We start from the raw sequence: 17,911 nt of genomic DNA on the forward strand, positions 1-17,911 counted from the left end.
TCAATAAGTTCTCCGGCCTTCATAAGTCCCCCAGATGGGACTTCCATCCTCTTTTGCCCAGGCAGAGTTATCGTGAAGAGGTGGCATCTCTGAGGACTGCTCTGGTGAGAGGTGGCCCATCCTGGAGGTAAGCTCATTTGCCACAGTCATGAATGGTGAGAAGGAGTAGGGTGAGGCGGCAGCATAGCTAGGGGAGTAATGGACATCTTCGAGTGGATGCAGAGGGTAGGGCTGGGCTCCGGGGATGGCTGGGGTCCAACCTGAGCTTCGGTATGGGGAAACACCTCCGGACTCATGTGAGGAGAGGCAGCTGGTGCTGGCAGGCAGTGCTTGCAGAGGGTCTGAGCACGCACCGTCGGACTGGCTGAGACTGTCGGGTGAGGTCTGGTCCCAGGGCTCTCTCTGCATGGAAGTGGGGAGACAAGACAAGAAAGACCCTTAAGAATAAAAGCTTGTCCTGGAGGTACCGGCTTATCTAGCTTGGCTTCAATGAGCCAAGCTATCCCCAGAGCCTGGCTGGGAACCACAAGGGTTTCCATTGCTCTGGAGCAGTATCTGGTGCTAAAACCATTGAAAGGAAACTTCCATGCTGTCAATAGTGGGCAAGGCCTGGAGCAGGCTCACAGCAGGACTGAACTCTTCCCTGGTGGTGTGAATGGAGCTGGCTCCTGGAAAGTGTCAGGGATGGGGCTAGGCAACAGCCTGAAGCCAACAAAGGATGTTTCTAGAATCTTTAGGAGCTTAATGGAGTAGTTGGTTTGGGGAGCAGGGAAGGAAGGTTGTTAATTTGGGAGTTGGTCTCCAACAGGAAGAGGGGAAAATTAGATGGAGGACAGCAACAAAGACAAAAACTGTTCCCCCTCAGCCCTGCCCCATCTGCTGTGTGCTCTGCTGTGGCTGCCTCCTGTAACAGCCACATCCTTTCCACATGAGTCCCCTGACTTAACCCCGGTTTTAAATCAGGTAATCTTTCATTGGGTGACTCAGAACCATAGACTCACTCACTAGTAGGAGGTGCGGTGTGTCATTAGGGAAGGATGGCAGGAGAGGGGGCACCGAAGAAGGGCTGAAGAAGGAGCTGGTACCAGCTGTGAGGGGAGTGGCACGGTAATCCCCATATTGGTCGGTGAGATAAGGGTCCAGAAGTGTCGAGTAGCCCTGAGCGGCAGAGGAATCACATGAGAAGGGCTTGGACCCTAGAGGGGATGAGTAGACATCACTGACAAACTGCTTTGTATTATGGAAATCCAACTCAGTTGCAAAGGATCTCCTGACGCTGTAGTAACCAGCCGTGGTAGGGGAGCCTGTGGTGGTAAGAAAAAAGGATTGGCTAAAGGGAGACCATAACAATAGCACCTGGGGAGCTACAGAGCTATAGTTACCTCTACAGGTGCAAAATAGAGCCCTTTTCTCCCTAGCATCACCCAGAGCAGGAGTCAATCCTGACTTGAAACAGGTGTGTCAGCCCAAGTGCTTTTAGCACCTCAAGCTGCCATGATCCAGCTGATGATCCCCATCTGCGGCAAACCAAATGTATTTTGGGAAGCTTCAAGAATGAGACTGGGAGCATTGAGGTTAGCTTTGCCAGTCTCTGTTTCTTCCTTGCTGTGCTACAGTGCTTAGGGAGGAGGATGGGATTATAGCTGCAAAACCGCCTGTGCCTGTTCCAGCCTCACTCCCCTTTCCCAGCCTCACTCCCCTTTCCCTGCCCAAGAGCTCAAAGGACAAAACAGGTAAGTTCCTGGTTTCGTACTTTCTCTCTTCAGCTACAGGGAAAACTGGAAGATGCAGAAGGAAAAGAGGTGGTTCTGTGTGGCACCTCTATCAAAAGAGGTGGGAACTGCTTTAATTACCTCTCTTTTCCTTCTTTGGGAATTTTGTACAAGACTACAGGGGTCTTTCTTTTATTATCACTGTTCCTGGTTTGACTCTTTCAATTGCTTTCCTCCTGGGCTCTCTCTGAGGTGTGGCCCTGCTCCAGTGCTCCTTTGCTCGCTTCCTGTCCTTTGGAGGAGAAGAGATAGTAGCAGTGTCAACTGTCCAGTGTGCATGGAAGGTATTTATCAGTGGAGGAAAACCTCACCTGGCATTTGGACAAATGGTGACTGTGGTGTGCTGTTGCTGCCCTGCAAAAGATAAAGATATGTTTAAAAATGTATTTTCAAAGCAAAGAGGCTTTCTAAGCGTGGAGTTTGGGAAGGTGTTGGCATAATTCAGCCTTGGTGCTATCAGTATGAAGAGCTTTGACAACAAGATTTCAAGCTTGGGGCCTCTTGGGTATTAGCAGATGTAGGCTAAGAAGAGATTTTTTTTAAAGTCTCCTGTAGAGCTGATAAGAGTAGAAATATCAAGATAATGGGCTTCTTTCTCATGTACTGCAGGGTCCCTTCATGCAGGCATAATGTTGGGCAGTGGTTTTGGTGTTGGGACAGAACGAGTCTCAATAAGCTGGTATCTAAGCCCTTGGCTGGTCAAAACAGGCATATTCTGCACCGACCATATTGTAGCCCAGCTCTCCTGTGCTGCATCTAGCTGCCACAGAGCCACTTTAGCTGGCCCCTCCAAGCAGAACAAGCAGGCTGTGTGTAGAAGGCAGTTGTTTCTAGCTCCTATTTGGGTGTTACAGCAAGACTGATAATAATAATAATCTTCTCTTGGTCCCTAGGTAAGGGACAATTAGCCCTGAGTGACCCTGGTGTTCCTGGTGACTAATTCCTCACAAAGCACTGTGGCAAAGGCATTTGCTTCTCTGGAGCAGAGCTTATACACGGAGTTTCATTATGTTCTGTCTCCAGACCTCCAAACCCATAGAGCAGAAATACAGCGCCCACGGCTGCGTTCATTTCAGCTGTGCTGTCACCCTGACCAGCGATGGTGGCATGCTATTTTCGGTTTGCATAGTGTAAACAGGAGGTTCCTGCCATAGCAAGCAACCAAATTTAGAGGTTTAGATTTGAATTAAATTTGCCAGTGCTAGGACTTCCTTTTACTGCCGAGGGAGGTTTGCAGCTGCTCCTTGCTCCATGATGAAAATGAGCTTGGAGCCCACAAAAGTCACATGGGCTGCAGGAGTGACAGGAGGTGGCAGGGAGGAGCACTTTGGCTTGCGGGCAGATGAGAATGTTCATGTTGCAGGCTCAGGGCTGGGGCTTGCACCTGTCTCCAGCTGGGCCATTTTTGGCCGCGGACCTCAGTGAGAATCATAGCTGGTAATGCACGCTGCCCTGCAAAGCTAAAGTCTCCACATGCAAATCTGGTCTCAGCAGACACCTCTCTCAGCATCCCTGTCACTTTAGTAATACCTTCTCCTGCTTCGGGGCGTTTCCCCGGCACCTCCTCTGCCTGCCCGTGGCCACCGTACCCTGCAGCCAGCTCATGTCTGCGTTCACTGAGGAGGAATCTCTTTGAAAGTAATGGTGCAGGCCTCTGCACTAGTGTTTAGACCTCAGTCTTAACACCCTGCTGGGAAGTAGTCTAGTACTATCATCTGGCACCCCTAACACTGTGTTTGAGGAAAAAGTTGGGCTAGGAGGTACAGGCAGCACAGATGCTGCCTACGTGTCAAAGGGCTGCAGTAATGAGAGCTGCGTGCTTTGCTGGAGAGACAGGAGGGTGCCTGGACACAGCTGCCAGCCTCTAGTATGGAGCATTTCAAATTATCAGTGCATCTAAGTTCATCTTTGATTCTGTCAGCTCAACAGCTACTGAAACTATCTGACTGTGGGTAACAGGCAGTAGGTTGTCTTGCACACACCTATGATGGATAGCCACAGAGCTGACATCAGCTGCAAGGGTTTTAGCAGCTTTAATTCAATTGCAAGAGCCTCTGCAGCAGCCCATCTTTGGCCTTTGTCACAGCAGGCACCCACATACTTGTGGAGACCTACATTTCACTTGCCTCCTGGCTCTTTATCAGGCAGTGAAGGGCTCAATTTAATTGAAGCCCATTAGCTCATTTCCTCCCTGCATTACTTCCTTTCAGTGCTGTGGAACTAGGGTAGCTGTATCTTCTACAACACATCAGTGTGTCTGTTTAGCATCACTTGAGCCCACAGCATATTCATCTGTTGATAAGCTTGGTCTCAGCCTGCCTCAGCACGTGACCAGGCAGAGATCCTGGCTGGGGGTACTCCAGAGAGCTGTGTTGCTTCACTGCCTTGGTAACCCAGGCATGTTGTTCAGCTACAAGGCTGCCTTAGAGGACTAAATGTAAGGATCCAAGTAAAAATAACGACCTGGTCCTGCAATGGGGACCTATGGTGCCCTTTGACCATACTTTGGCTTCAGTGTATCTCCTCTCTGGGCCCAATCTGTAGTACAGCAGCTGAAGTAATAAAAATTAATAATAAAATCAAAGCTTAGTCTGGGCGGGGCACCTCATCGGTTTGCTGACAGCAAGTTTGCTGAATGATCTGTCCCTGGCCTCCAAGTGCTGCTGGGCATAGTACTTTATCTGCGTACCTACCAGTTTCTCCACCTCAGAAAGCAGGGTAATCCTTTTATCGTGCAGAGGGTAACTGCTGGCTCATGCCTATGCAGAGGATGAGCCAAAGGAAAAAAAGGCAGACCCTCCCTAAAGCCCAGGACCAAGCCCTTCTGCCCTGCAGTTGGAGGGAACTCAGAGGCCCAAACTGTGCGGTTTACATCACAGTACGTGCTGGTTTCCTATCACTTGATGTGTGCACGGCCTGGCAGTCACAAAATTGTTGCTGTTCTGCTGCCTCAGTAAACAGCCCAGCAGCTCGCCTCTGATGAGCAATGACCTTTCCCTAGCAGCACTTATCTCCTCCATAGACCTCCCCTTGCACAGCAAAGGCTTACTGATTTTGGAGTAAAAAAGATCCCATTCAAACAAAAGATGCGGCTAAATTACACTGCATCATAAATACACAAAGGGGTGTTCAGTTATCTGCCATTTGCTTTGATTCTGGATTATATTTTGTCAGATAAACAGAGCTGCACTTACAGCTGTTTCTTTTCATGATACGTTCGAGCAAATACGGATGTTTGCCCTGCACAATAATTTTTCATCTCTCATAGGGAATTAGCAACAGGGCTGATTTTGCATTAGATAGACACACAACTGCTAAGCTTCAGAGTACAAAGCAAAGGGCAATAAAAAAAGCAGCCAGGGTTTTACAGTTCCTAGGGCTTTTGATTGCAGCTGTTGAAGCTGCCGCCTCCAGAAAGGGAGCAGGTAAAGCATGATAGTCATCAACCAGGATCTGTTTTCTCAGTGAGTGCAAAGACAGCAGTTGCTTCCTGCTCTTGCCCAAAGCAGGCTTCCTAAATGCCTGCCTGGTGGGAGCATGTGTTTCCCAGTGACTGTCCATGGCTCAAGGGGTCTTCTGCCTCTCTGCATGAGCTGAAGGCTGTGAAGATACATATGACTAGCTCTTGCTTTTTTTTTTTTTTAGTAATGCCCGTGCTGGTTTTCTGCCTGTTTTGTTACACAGAGTCGACATGCATGAAAGTCACAGCAGGAAAAAACACTTGCAAGTCCTTTTGAGGTCTCTTTGTTTTGCTACAGGCAAAAAGCCCAAGGCAAACAGCTGGGGGGGGAGCATTGAAACTCCTAATACGTGTCTCCTGCTGCCAGTAGTTTGGGTCTCTGCTCCCACCCTTTCCTTCCCAGGACACAGTTTCAGCAGCTTGACTGCATCTCCTCATCTGTCAGTGGCCCCATTTGCTTCCAGTCAGCCTGGACATGAAGTGCTGCTGCTTGGTAAAGGTGAGATCACACAGGGAATGGATTACTGTGCCACTGAGCGCCATGTGCTGGCACCTGCAATGTTGTGCCCGCTTCTGGGGACAGCGTTGCTTTTCTGTCTAGTAATGGAGAAAAAACAATGTAGCGTACTATAACTTGACAGGTCTCCTGTTGCCGTAGAACCACTTTAAGAAGAAATATCTTTTACAAATTGATGCTTGGCCTCTTTCCAGACCATAACATCACTGCATCTCCCCTGGCACTCTAGCATGCTAGAGAGGAGCTGGAAAGGAGCACAACATTCAGGGAAGAACATCTATTTTTGTGGCATTGAGTTTTTCAAGTGTAGGTAGTGAAAAAGGAAGTGGACTTGGAAAGGTGTCATATGTAGGATGTGAAATGAATGAGAAATTTAGCATTACTGATCTGCTTTAAAAAAAAAGGACTTCAATCCTTCAAAAGGTTCACTGATGTAAAAAATCAAGGAGCAATCTGTGATCTTTTAGGCAAACAGTAGTGTTGCAAATGTTTTTGCTGTTTTCCTGTCAATATTGGCAGTGCCCTGAACTCAATATAAATGCTCTTTAAACCAGAGCATTACATGACACGACTTTTCTGGTTTAAAAAATGAGAGGGGAGGGGCTGGTGGATGGGAAGTGACTTACACTGAAGCGGGAGCCGCTGCCCTGCCTGGATCTTTTTTCAGCAAGAAGATCTTTGACTGTGTGTTTCACTCGCACTCCTTGGTACACCCGTTTGCCCAAATCTGTAGGGACTGAGGAAATGAAACGAGCATTAGAGGAGTTCAGTGAAAGCACAGAGCAGCTGGAAGAGGTTGCTCTGGAAGAAGCAAATTCATCACCTCTGTACACCAAGTTAGGAAGAAGGCATATAAGATTGCTATTATTAACACAAAATCATCCCTTAGGAGCCCAACAACGAGGGCTGCTCCTTAGCAGAGAACGAAGACTGAGGTGCCATACCTTGCATCTCAGTATTGGCTGCCATGTGGTTTCCATGCAGCTCCCTCTGTGCCAGATATGTCTGGCTGATGGGTTTTGGCTTTTGTTTTTCCAAAGGGAGCTTTGGGGATCCTACATTTGCCCTTTGGGCCACCAAAATTTGATTTAACCATAGCAGATATGCTGTGGTTTAGTCCCTCTTTGCCCTTCTGGTGTTGCTGGCTTTCAGCACATTGCTCTGCGAGCTTTGATCTCAGCGCAGCAAAAGTGGAAATACCCAGGATTGTTGGAGTGACTCCTCTGCACAGTGATGTGGATCACAGTGCAGATCTTGGGAAAGGAAAAGGAGTTGACCGCTTGGTCTGCTCTGTATCCATAGCAAATACAGACAGGTACCTGGGGACTCAATGCCTTCCTCAATAACCTTGATAAAACCACGAAGAAGGGTACTGTGTCTTGCCCATGTCACCCAAGAGGCTGCAGGCAGGCCTGCTCCATTTTCTTGACCTGCCTGGAATACAGCACAGCCTGTCCGTAGGGTCTGTGTGACCTTTGGTGTGAGGCATCTGCTCTCTTCCTCTGCCTGGATAAAGCTTTGAGAGATCTGTTTTGTGTACAGGCATTTTGGCACAAGTGAGGGCAGAGAGGTATGAGGTACAATACCAGGGACAGCTTTTTTTATCCTGGCTAGCAGGCTGTGCCTGAACAGAGAGCTCGCACCTGTGCAGCCAGGGAGGAGCATCCATATGGGCTTTCATTGAAATCTTCCAGAGAACAACTTAACTTTGAAGCTAATCCCTTGGAAAACACACAGCCGTGTCCTCCCAAGGGAATACAAACAGCCACTCCACAGCTGATGTGTTTGATCTCTAAAATTGTGATTTATTTCGTCCTTCTGCTTTTCAGGATGTGTCATTTGGCTCCATTTACCACTTTCATTTGTGTGCCATTGTGTCCCCAGGTGCACATACACACGGAGAGCTTAGGAAGGGAAGAGGGTTTAAACAACACAGAATCTCAGTACTGGCTTGGGGTTACCCCAAATGTTTTCTGTTGGGCCACAGCAATTGCAATTTTTGGCAACTGCAACTTCATTTTGATGTTTGAGTAATAACCAGAGAGACTTCCGCCAAGACTGGGCACAAGGCAAATGCATTGCAAGAGCCAGTGCCCCAAAAAGCTTATGGTCAAAGCAGAGGTGAAGGCTGAGTCTGCATACCAACCAGTGAGTATCTGTGGACAAGCCAGGACACAGCCAGAAATGGATATCAACTCTTGCAGCTGAGAGGAATCTGTATACTGGGGTAGGCTCTTTTCCATGTCCCAAGGAAGAAATCTGCCTCCTATACTACATTTTCAGGGCCATTTTCACTAAGAGCAGTTGGAAGCATGTGTACCCAGTGTGCACACATAGCTGGAGCTCAAAAGCTGTGGCAAAGCAGGTATAACTGGCAGAAACAGCTATGCTTTCTGTATCTGAATCTTTGTGTCTTTACATGAGAGCTCCTTTAGAGATACAGCATTGCGATTTGACAGAAAAGCCTGAACTGTAGAGCAGAGTTCATAGAGCTCCATGATGGTTTGATACCTGCAGTAACTCATGCAGACTTTGCTAGCTGCATCCAGTTGAAGATTCAGACCTTGATTCAGCACAGACCTTTGGAGAAGGACCAAAGTGGAGGAGACAGTCATACACTTAACTTTCAGAATGGGAATATTTCTAAACTAGCATCACTGGAAAAGCTGTGAGCAGCTTTTATTCTTTTATTCTTCAGTCTGATATTGCCAAATCCTAAAACCTCTTTGTGTTAAATGACCTTGCTTCTCTCTGACCATTTCTAGCATCTGATGCTCTGCACTTTTGCAGTCCTGTTTTCCTAATGCCTTTACTGCGATCTAAAGACATTAGAGAAACACTTCCACACCTGTTTACTTTTACATATGGGTGATGTGCTGTGCTGTTGAGCTTACTTCACACATATACTCAGTTATTCCTCTGCTCATTCTCATAAGTAAGCAATGCAATGCTCTGTCACTAAACCCTGTTTTTAACTTAGCAATCCAGCCTCACATAACTCACTGAAAGCAACAAGTTTATTTATAATAAGGATCTGATGCTGAGCTATTAAAACTCCAGGTAACTCTGCTATTGGCAGCACTGGAGAAGGGAATGCTAATTTAGGCCTGAGTTCATATAACTTTTAAGCAAATTTAATCATATTTCACATCACTTTGATCTAACTGCCTTTTGGAAAAATATTATGTTGCGAAGGAATATAAATTCAGCCTAGAGAAGGTGGAACGTGCTAATAGATACTACTAAAATCTTTGGACACTAAAGATGCCACGTGTCAATTTTAGACAATTCTTTTTCTGATTTTTTTTATAGTATGAGCCCAAGGACAGCACAGTATGTTCTTTCCCTGATATTTCCATGAAAATGCATCTTTACACTTGCAAAAAGTCAAGGTCCTGAAACTCACCTGTTTCCATTGTCGTCTCTTCTGAAAAGTCCCAGCTCTCAGATTCTGCAGGACTTTGGAGAAGGGCTGTCTGTCATGAGCTTCCGAGAGCAGAGTGATGTCAGTGCTCATACTCCACTGGTAAAGTTCCAGCTGAGCCTGACGGAAATATGTTTTCTACAGTTTAGTGGTGTCTCCACGAAACCTTGTTTGGGATTTGCTTAAATGCAAATATCTTGATGTGTGTTTCATTCCAATTTGCATGGTCAGTGTGGATCATTCCCAAAGAGTTTCTTTCCTGTCTAAGTTGACGCTTCACAGATGGAAACTGAGCTGAGGTTTACTAATGGAAAAATCTTGGGTGAAAGTGAAAGGCTGGTAAGTCTTGCAGTGATGAGCCATCTCCTTACAGGTGAGGGACCTGGCTGGAAAAACAAGGCTTGGGACAAGATTGGGACACTTGCACATCTTCTCATGCCTGTAAGATACCCAAGTACTGTTGAAGATGCACAGAGCAGGCCTTACTTGGGGAGTAGTACTGTCTCTCTGGGACCCTACAGGTGAGCTTGTGCTTTACACAAGTAAAACTGGATCTTTGGACACTGTGAACCCGTGAGGCTCTGCATGGCATCCACTAGCACCTCCAGGGAGAGAGGTAACACTCAGCCAGGGACAGCATGCTCTTGGGACCAGCAGGAACATCCTTTATCAAACCCACATGCTCCTGCAGGGGAGGCCAGGGTTTGGCACTCTGTTATCAAGTGAAGGGTGCCCTTTCTGAAGGTCTGAGGTCACTCTCCAGTGAGGTGCCAGGAGAGGAAACAGCAGCTAGGAAAGGACTTGTTCTTACACTGCTGTTGGACGCAGATTAAAAGGACTTTTGGCCAGGCCTGCTATAGCCATTCCTCTGTTCCCAGCCTCCAAATGGTAGTAAGTCTGCTTCTGCGGAGCTAAGCCTTTAAATTCTTCTTTAAGCACCATAGCTTATATCCTAGTTCTGAAACATATCTGCTTTTTCTATGAGAGACATTTTCCCTGCCACACGGCTAGCACAACCTATCAATGTGGTGAGGACAGGCTGTGGTGAAGCAGATGATCTCTAGAGTGTTTTGTGTACAAGCAGAGTGAGCTGGTGCGCAGCATTGCTGTGCTCATCCTACATGAGCCGGACAAGACTGGCGCTGATAGGTTCCTCACAATTAAATATTTCTGTGGAGCCTGCTGCCAGCTTGTGAGTCTATTAGGTAAGATCCATCCCTCTTTGTAATTCCATGTGCTTTCCCCAGCATAGGTCTGGAGATGAATTTGGCCTGTCATGTGAACTGCCTTCCTGAAGGAGGCTATTGGGGTTTTTTAAGTGTAATTATTCTTTTCCTTTGGAAGAAAAAGTAAATACAAAGAGCAGCAGCTGGCAAAGGCTGCATCTGCTCAGGCCGTTGAGGTGAGGGGTGAAGGCAGAGCTGAAATAACATCCTGAATAATTCCCAATATTCTTAACTTGCAGAGTGACTTGAGTATTTGGCCTGCTCAGACATGAGGACACCACACAGTCAAGCTTATGGAGGACTCCAGCTCCTGTATACAGTCTTTGACCACGTATATATGCCCTCTTATGAAAGACTAGTCTTATTGGCCTGTCCATTCCTGGCCACCCCGTCCTGGTACCTGCAGGTGTCTTGGATTTGGCTGACAGGTAATAGAATAAGCAGGAAGCACCAGGTGGGTTGGGGAAGTGTGGGTGGATGTAAAGTTGAAACAGAAGAGGCTATCTTTGCTGTCAGCAACAGGCTTATTTTGCCACCTGCCTCCTGGCAGGCTTCCCAGATAGTTTTGTCTCCTGTGCTGGATATTTATATACTTTGGTTAGGATATACAAGTTGAATCCCAGCCCCTTTCAAGCTAATAGCTTTGCACTGTGTAGCCTGCCCAGGTGTTTTCTGTACTGCTTACAAAATAATTACATTGAAAACAACAGATCCTGCGGAAAACAAATGAAGATAAAATAAAGAATCAGCCAGCCTTCTTTTAAAGGAGATGCATCTCTCGCCTTACATCTTAATTTGAAAAAGCACCAGACCCAGATTTTTCTGTGTAATTTGCTGCATTTGGGCATGTGCTTCCTATTTATATCAGAGGGGAGAGCCAGAGTGTATGACAGGAGCTACAGAAGCCGTCGTGTATTGGCAAGGCACGTTTGTGGCACACTTTATACAATCCAGTTTGATTTTTAGCATGGCATTTACCTGTGCCAAAGCAAACTTTCTGGGAATTGCGTCTTGATTTTCTGTTACAAAAGCCTGGAACAGCAGATGCAATTGGCAATGTCTGTCTGTTTAATGCAAACTGCCATTTCAATCTGGCTTGTCTTTATTGAGTAAAGTGGACATGTTGCACCGTCTCACAGCAGGAACTGCAATACTGGTGGGTTTTGTACTCGGCGCTTGGCCGAGATGCCCGGTTGTGCGGGTTTTGACTGCGGTCTCTGCACTGCGAGGCCTCTCCTGTTTAGGCGAGGAAGGATTCTGGAGGCACCAGGATAAATCAACATCACGTGGCAGTAGCAAAGCCTCTGCCGATCTTCACGCTCCACCACCGCCAAGCCAGGTCCCGTGCGAAATCCTACGATAACAAAAGTGGTCCCGTCTCCCGGGACAGCGGCTTCCCAAAACCAAACGGGACTTCGCCCCGCGGGTGCCTGCGGGGCTCCCGCTCGGGGGTCAGCCCCCAACGGGCTCGGAACCTCTGCGAGCCGGCGCTGCTTCCGGGCGGGCCCGCTCGGCCGCTGCACGATTGCCGCCGGCTCCTGCGCGGGGATTGGTCGGCCGCTCGGCAGAGGAGGTTGCTATTGGGCGGGCGGGCGGGCGCGGTCCGTTGGGTTCCGGCGCCCCCCGGCGGGGCAGGGGCGGGCGGAGGGTGAGTGGGGCGCTCTGCCGGGCCCCGCTCTGCCCGGTGCCCCGGGGCTCCCCCCTGCCCCGCCCGCCCGCCCGTCCGGTGCTGCTGGGCCCGGCGGCCCGTCCTGCTCAGCCCCGGTGCCGGCCGCCCCTGCCCTCGCCGGGGCCTGCCGGACAGCGCCCGGCCCGGTTTGGGGTGGTGGGTGGCTGCGACGGTGAGGGGAGGCCTCGGCGTCTCCGCCCTGCCTTTCGCGAGGGCCGGCAGCCCCGGCCATGCCGCCCGCCAAGGCCGGCGGCAAGGGGGCCGTGGTGCTGCAGTGCGAGTGGGATGCGTGCACCTACGTGGCCTCGAAGATGGAGGAGTTTTGCCAGCACGTGGCCCAGCACCTGCAGCAGCATCTTCCTGGGGAACACCGGGACGAGATGGACCCTCTCGGTAAGGAGCTAGCAGCCTCGACCGCGGCGGCTCATAACCCCTCCCTCTTCTCTTGAGATGTTTCACCCTGAGAGAATCTTCCTCTCCCTGCAGAGAGCAGTGTTGCCTGTTGCAGGACTGGAATCTCATGGAAAAAGCCGCGGTGTTTCTCGGTCTGCGGGAACCTGAGCTTTACTGGGAGAGTTTCCATCTGACCATTATGGCCTGTCTATCTCCTGTTTGTGTTGCAGAGGAATACACGTGTTTGTGGCAGGAATGCGGTTTCTGTTCCCCAGAGAGCTCAGCTGACCTCATTCGCCACGTCTATTTCCACTGCTACCACACCAAGCTGAAGCAGTGGGGGCTGCGGGCCCTGCAGAGCCAGTCAGATGTGAGCCATTGCCAGCTGGACTTCCAGAGCCGCAATATCATCCCCGAGATCCAGGAGAACTTTCTGTGTCTGTGGGAGTACTGTGAGGTGAGAAGAGGGGACCTAGTTTTACTTTCATACATGTTACCTGTGACGTGGAAGCCAAGGGAAAGAGAGCTGCTTTTGTCCTGCAGCTTGCCTGCGTGCCTGCCTGTTGGCTGTGTTTGTACCTCTGTGAAAGCATCTGTTGTGCTCTGGCTGAGGCCAGCTCTTGCTGATCTCTTCGCCCTGTTCTGTCCGTCCTTGCTCCCCAACAGAGATCGTTTGATAATCCCGAGTGGTTCTATCGGCACGTGGAGGATCACAGCTTCTGTTCGGAGTACAAGGCAGCAGGGAAGGAGAACCACGTGGTCCTCTGTGGCTGGAAAGGTTAGTGGGTGCATGCAAGGCCTCTTTAGAGAGCTTTGCACAGGGCTGGACTGCAAATGTTGCACGGGAGAGCTCTGCACTCCTTGGCAGGATTTCAGAGAGCCTCTTGAATTTCAAAAATACGTGTCTGTGGTCCTAACAGTGAAACATTCGTGTGGAATTTCCTTCCAGGGATCCAGTTAAGTGCTTAATATTGAACTTTTCATTTATATTTAATTAGTACCTTGAAGAAAAGGTTCCCGTTTACTTTTTCTCAATAATTTCTCTCTCCTGTGTTTGTGCAATTGCCTGAGCTGCTTGCAGTGGGGGGCGGCCATGCCGGTTGTACACTAGTGATCTCACCCTGTGCTCTGTGGGCTTTTTGGAGCAGGGACCGGATCCTTGCTGGTCAGAACAGAAGCAAGCAGCCTGCTGTTCGGTCAGATTGTGGATCGTGGCCCATGTGTGAAGGATCTTAATGGCGTTCTGTTCCTCTTTAGACTGCGATTGCACCTTCAAGGGGCGCTGCAAACTGCGGGAGCACTTGCGCAGCCACACGCAGGAGAAGGTGGTGGCCTGTCCAACCTGCGGGGGCATGTTCGCCAACAACACCAAGTTCTTTGACCACATCCGCCGTCAGACTGCCCTGGACCGTAAGCTCCTGCGGGTGGGGCAGGAGGGGGTTGTGAGCAGTCCTCTGACTGGGCCCTTTGGCTTGCTAGAGCAAAGGGCATGGGTGCGCTTGGAAACAGCCTGGATTCTCTGATGACTGGGGACTCAGACGCTGGTGAATCTCTGAGAAACGTCTCCTTGCAGAGGCAGGAGGGTTGGAGGCTGGTAAGGCTGCACAGGGCTCGCACTGCTGCAGCCAGAGCTGTTCCTCCTGTAGGGAGCCGGGCCTGAAGTCAGAGGCAGCAGCTGGGCACTTGCAGCAGCACTGGGATTTGCTTGTTGAGTTGCCTTGTCCTGTGCTGGTGGGGTGTGTGTATGTGACGGTTCCTCCCCAGTTTGTGCACTGGCAGCACAAGGAGACTGGGCAAAGGGGATGAAGATTGATCTTTGCAAGTGGGGGTTTTTTTGTGTGTTTGGCTTTGTAGTCAGTGTCTGCTGTCTCTGCCTGGAGAGAAGGGTTCCCAGCTCTGCTGTAACTACCTGGTTTTCTTATTTGCTGCTCTTTGTGCTGTTCTCTCTGCTTTGTTCTCTTTTCTCACCACCCCCTCCCCTTTCTCCCTGGCCCTGACGCTGCAGAGCAGAGGTTTCAGTGCTCTCACTGCTCCAAGAGGTTTGCCACAGAGAGGCTGCTCCGTGACCATATGAGGAACCATGGTGAGTAAAGGCCCCTTCTCCCAACTGAGGCTCTGAAGAGCGTGTGCTCGGCCCTGCTTTGTGGTTATGTTTTCCGCCCGTTCTTTTGCACAGTGAACCATTACAAGTGCCCTCTGTGTGACATGACTTGCCCGCTGCCCTCCTCCCTGCGCAATCACATTCGTTTTCGGCACAGCGAGGAGCGACCGTTCAAGTGTGACTACTGTGACTACAGGTGAGGACCAGGGCTTTCCGTCTTCCCAGACTGGTGACAGAGAAGCTTACCCAGCAGCGTGTGTGTGTGCTACACAGTGTTCAGCTTTGTTCCCTTATAATTCCCTTTTAGCTGCAAGAATCTCATTGACTTGAGGAAACATCTGGACACGCACAGCAAAGAGCCAGCCTATCGCTGCGAGTTTGAGGCTTGCAGCTTCACTGCACGTTCCCTCTGCTCCATCAAACTGCACTACCGGAAAGTCCATGAGGTGGGAAGGGAGCAGAGGGCTATTCTGCTGTGTACTCTCTGCCAGTGCAGCTGAGAACCACTAAGTGCAACATGCTGTACAGAAGCATGAGGAAAAAAAGCTACAGTGGTGTCAAGTGCCCCAGGTTGACCAGGGCTGTAGGAATGGGAGGTCAGGTTGCATTCCTGTCTTACTGCTGCAATGATACATCATGTCAGTCTTCTCGGAGAACCTGATTCCTCTTTCCGTGCACATGTGTGGGTACCAGGCCCTCTGATCAGGCTCCTGGGGTATTCACATCCCTCTCTCTGCCCTTCAGGGTGACTCAGAGCCCCGGTACAAGTGCCATGTTTGTGACAAGTGCTTCACACGTGGAAACAACCTCACTGTCCACCTCAGGAAGAAACACCAGTTCAAGTGGCCCTCGGGGCATCCTCGCTTCAGGTACTACATCCTTATCTCCTCACTACCTCCTCTCTAGTGCAAGAGACAGCTGGAGCAGAGACCTGGCAGTGCTCGGGCTCTGATGTTTGCCCATGTAATGTTCTCAGGACCCGTTTCCCAGTGGCTGGGAGACACTGGGCAGCAAGCATTTGGCGGGATCTGGCACAGCGACACAGCAGTACTAGGTGGCAGCTCCAGCATGTGTCAGAGATTAGGGGCAAGGGCAGCAGTGGTGCCATCACAGCTGTGTCTGGTGGGGTGCTTCTGAGCTCGGACACGGCCAGGTCCAGGTGTCCCACTCTAGAGAGAGCTGCTGCAGATCAATGTCTTGACAGATGCCTCTGCTGCATCCTCTCTAGGAAACTTTAAAGGGTTTCCAGAGCCTAAAAGCTGGGAGGGGAAGAGGATGAACTTCAAATGCTCCTGGTGAAACAGAGTGGTGGAAGGAGATGGGCTTGGGAGATGACAGAGGCCTGGCAGAAAGCTCAGAAGCTGCTGCAGGGATGTGTTCTTAGCGGCAAGAACTGAAGGGTTTTTCTCTTTCTTGCCCGGTATCAACTGTGTAGCATTGGGAAACTAAAATATAGGGGCCCTTGGCTGCGGCTTCAGGCTGCTACCTGTCTCTCGGGAAGGGGCTGCAGTATGACTGGCTCTGTCACCCCTGGCTGTCTCTGCTCAGGTACAAGGAACATGAAGATGGCTACATGAGGCTGCAGCTGGTGCGTTACGAGAGCGTGGAGCTGACAGAGCAGCTGCTGAAGGACAGAGAGAAGCGGGGGGAGGCACTGGATGGCTCAACTGAGTGTGTGGTGCTGTCTGAGGGCGAGGGCAACCTGCAGGGCATCATTCTGGAGGCCCCTGCAGAGGCTCCCCTGGTGGAGAACAGTATTACTGAGCTGCAAGTGGCCCCGCTGCACCCGGCCTCTTGCTCTGCTGACAACCCTGAGCCAGCACAGCCCAGTGCCTTCCCAGGAGCAGCGCTGTCATCGGAGCAAGAACCTGGCACCCCGGCCAACCCCATCATCCGTGTGGTGAACCGGACCAACGAGCACGGGGAGAGTGAGACTGTGTATTATGTCCTGGCCAGCACATCCTCAGAGGAGCAGGTGGCAGGATCTGGCGGGCTGGCTGTGGAGCTGGAGGAGAATGTCATGGACCGTCTGCAGAAGACTGCTGAGGAGCTGGGCATCCAGATCGTGTAAGGTGCTCACCTGCCTCTGCATGAGGAGAACTTGGGCCTCCGTGGGATGTGCTGGTAGGGGCAGCTGGAAGTGCTTGGGGGAGAGGGCTGAGCTTGTCTTCACTTCCCTGCAGCTGGCTAACTTCCCCCTCTGCTGCCCCAGCCTCACTGGCTGCCAGGGGAGAGAGGAAGGACAGGTCTCTCTCTCTGTTGTGGGTCAAGTGATCTGAGCTGGAGAGAGCTGGCTGTCTGCTCCTTTGGGGATGAGGGACTAGCAAGCCTGTCCCACCCTTCCAGGAGGTTTGGCCTTAGCCTGACACACGCCTTCCCCTCTTGGTCACTCGCGGGTGATGTGGTCCCTGCTGTTGTGCAGCTAAGTTGTCAGCCCTTGCTGAGCCTGGTCCTCAGTTAGGTTCTCCCCAGGCAGGATGGTGTCCTGAGCAGACACTGCGGCTGGAGCCTCTTCCCTGGGAAGATGTGTGACTCTTGGCAGGCCTGTTCTCCCCCATCCAAGGGACGGCACGCTCCACTTCTGCCTTCATCAGCACTTCCCTGCCCATCATCTTTCCTATGTTGTTCAGCTGGTGCTGTTGGTGGTGTTTGCACCACTGATCCCATTACACTGCACTCATCTCTGGGAGGAGAGGGCTGAAGTGCTTTCTCTTGCAGGCTGCTGCTATCCCGCAGCGCTGGGGGTTGGGAGCTTCTTACTGCTTTTGTCCTTGCCTCGGTTTCCTCCCCACATTGGGGTTTGGCCTTCTGGTTGGGCAAAGTGTACTTTGGCAAGACAAATAAAAGTCAAGACTGCCAGGCCAGCCAGCGTGGTGTCTCTTTCGGCCCCCTCCCTGCCGGCCGTGGCATGTTGTGAGAGGGTGAGACTGAGTTGCCTAGAGCCTGCAGTGTGGGAGGTGGGCACTTGAATAGCTACCAGGATCTCTTGACATGTCCTGCGTGGTGCAGCTGGCGACTGCCTTGGAGAGTGTCTTGTTCCATGTCCCCGGAGGTGGCACTGGAAGGCCAGGTTTAGTTCTGGCACGCCTGTTCCCTGCTGCCTCCTTCAGGGCACGAATGTCAGCTGCCTGCGATATCATTTTTTGAATACAGAGAGTAGCCTGTGCTTGTAAGCAGAGCCGGCTTGCCCTTGGATGAGGACAGTGTGAAGCTGGTGTCCGTGGAGTGACCTGTGTGTGGAGGTGACGTGCCCAGATGCAGGCAGTGAAGTGCCCTGCTGATCCCCTGCCTGGACCCTTTTTCCCCTTGCTTGCTTTCTCAAGCAGCTCAGCAAAAGCTGTTGGAATTC

General features: G+C 50.7%; 2 protein-coding genes across 3 annotated transcripts; one reads left to right on the plus strand and one right to left on the minus strand.

Annotated features, from left to right (window-relative positions):
• Nucleotides 1–6,489, minus strand: POU2AF2 (POU class 2 homeobox associating factor 2). Its single transcript, XM_009960352.2, has 4 exons — nucleotides 6,376–6,489; nucleotides 2,084–2,126; nucleotides 1,006–1,304; nucleotides 1–402 (listed from the first exon to the last, which is right to left on the minus strand). The coding sequence occupies exons 2-4, from the start codon at nucleotides 2,088–2,090 to the stop codon at nucleotides 1–3; spliced, it is 708 nt and encodes a 235-aa protein (XP_009958654.2). The 5' UTR covers nucleotides 2,091–2,126; nucleotides 6,376–6,489.
• A 5,809-nt stretch (nucleotides 6,490–12,298) lies between these two features.
• HINFP (histone H4 transcription factor) lies at nucleotides 12,299–17,426 on the plus strand. 2 transcript variants are annotated; one of them, XM_086476791.1, is made up of 9 exons: nucleotides 12,299–12,461; nucleotides 12,692–12,918; nucleotides 13,128–13,239; nucleotides 13,719–13,871; nucleotides 14,467–14,544; nucleotides 14,638–14,758; nucleotides 14,870–15,008; nucleotides 15,307–15,431; nucleotides 16,111–17,426. In XM_086476791.1, the coding sequence occupies exons 1-9, from the start codon at nucleotides 12,299–12,301 to the stop codon at nucleotides 16,631–16,633; spliced, it is 1,641 nt and encodes a 546-aa protein (XP_086332917.1). In that variant the 3' UTR covers nucleotides 16,634–17,426. The 2 variants fall into 2 exon arrangements, with proteins under 2 accessions (XP_086332917.1, XP_086332918.1); XM_086476792.1 differs by lacking the exon at nucleotides 13,128–13,239 and having other exon boundaries at nucleotides 12,353–12,461; nucleotides 14,472–14,544.
• The last annotated feature ends 485 nt before the right edge of the window (nucleotides 17,427–17,911 follow it).

Source organism: Leptosomus discolor, chromosome 22 (assembly GCF_034619465.1).
Source record: "Leptosomus discolor isolate bLepDis1 chromosome 22, bLepDis1.hap2, whole genome shotgun sequence".
Classification (NCBI taxonomy): Eukaryota; Metazoa; Chordata; class Aves; order Leptosomiformes; family Leptosomidae; genus Leptosomus; species Leptosomus discolor.

Excerpts from the sequence above, each read along its gene's own strand:
- POU2AF2 (XM_009960352.2), bottom strand. Across the intron at positions 403-1,005 it reads ACACACCGCACCTCCTACTA|AGAGAGCCCTGGGACCAGAC; the intron begins GTGAGTGAGTCT and ends ACTTCCATGCAG.
- HINFP (XM_086476791.1), top strand. The coding sequence starts at position 12,299 with ATGCCGCCCGCCAAGGCCGGCGGCAAGGGGGCCGTGGTGCTGCAGTGC. Across the intron at positions 14,545-14,637 it reads TGACCATATGAGGAACCATG|TGAACCATTACAAGTGCCCT; the intron begins GTGAGTAAAGGC and ends TCTTTTGCACAG. Across the intron at positions 15,432-16,110 it reads TCGGGGCATCCTCGCTTCAG|GTACAAGGAACATGAAGATG; the intron begins GTACTACATCCT and ends GTCTCTGCTCAG.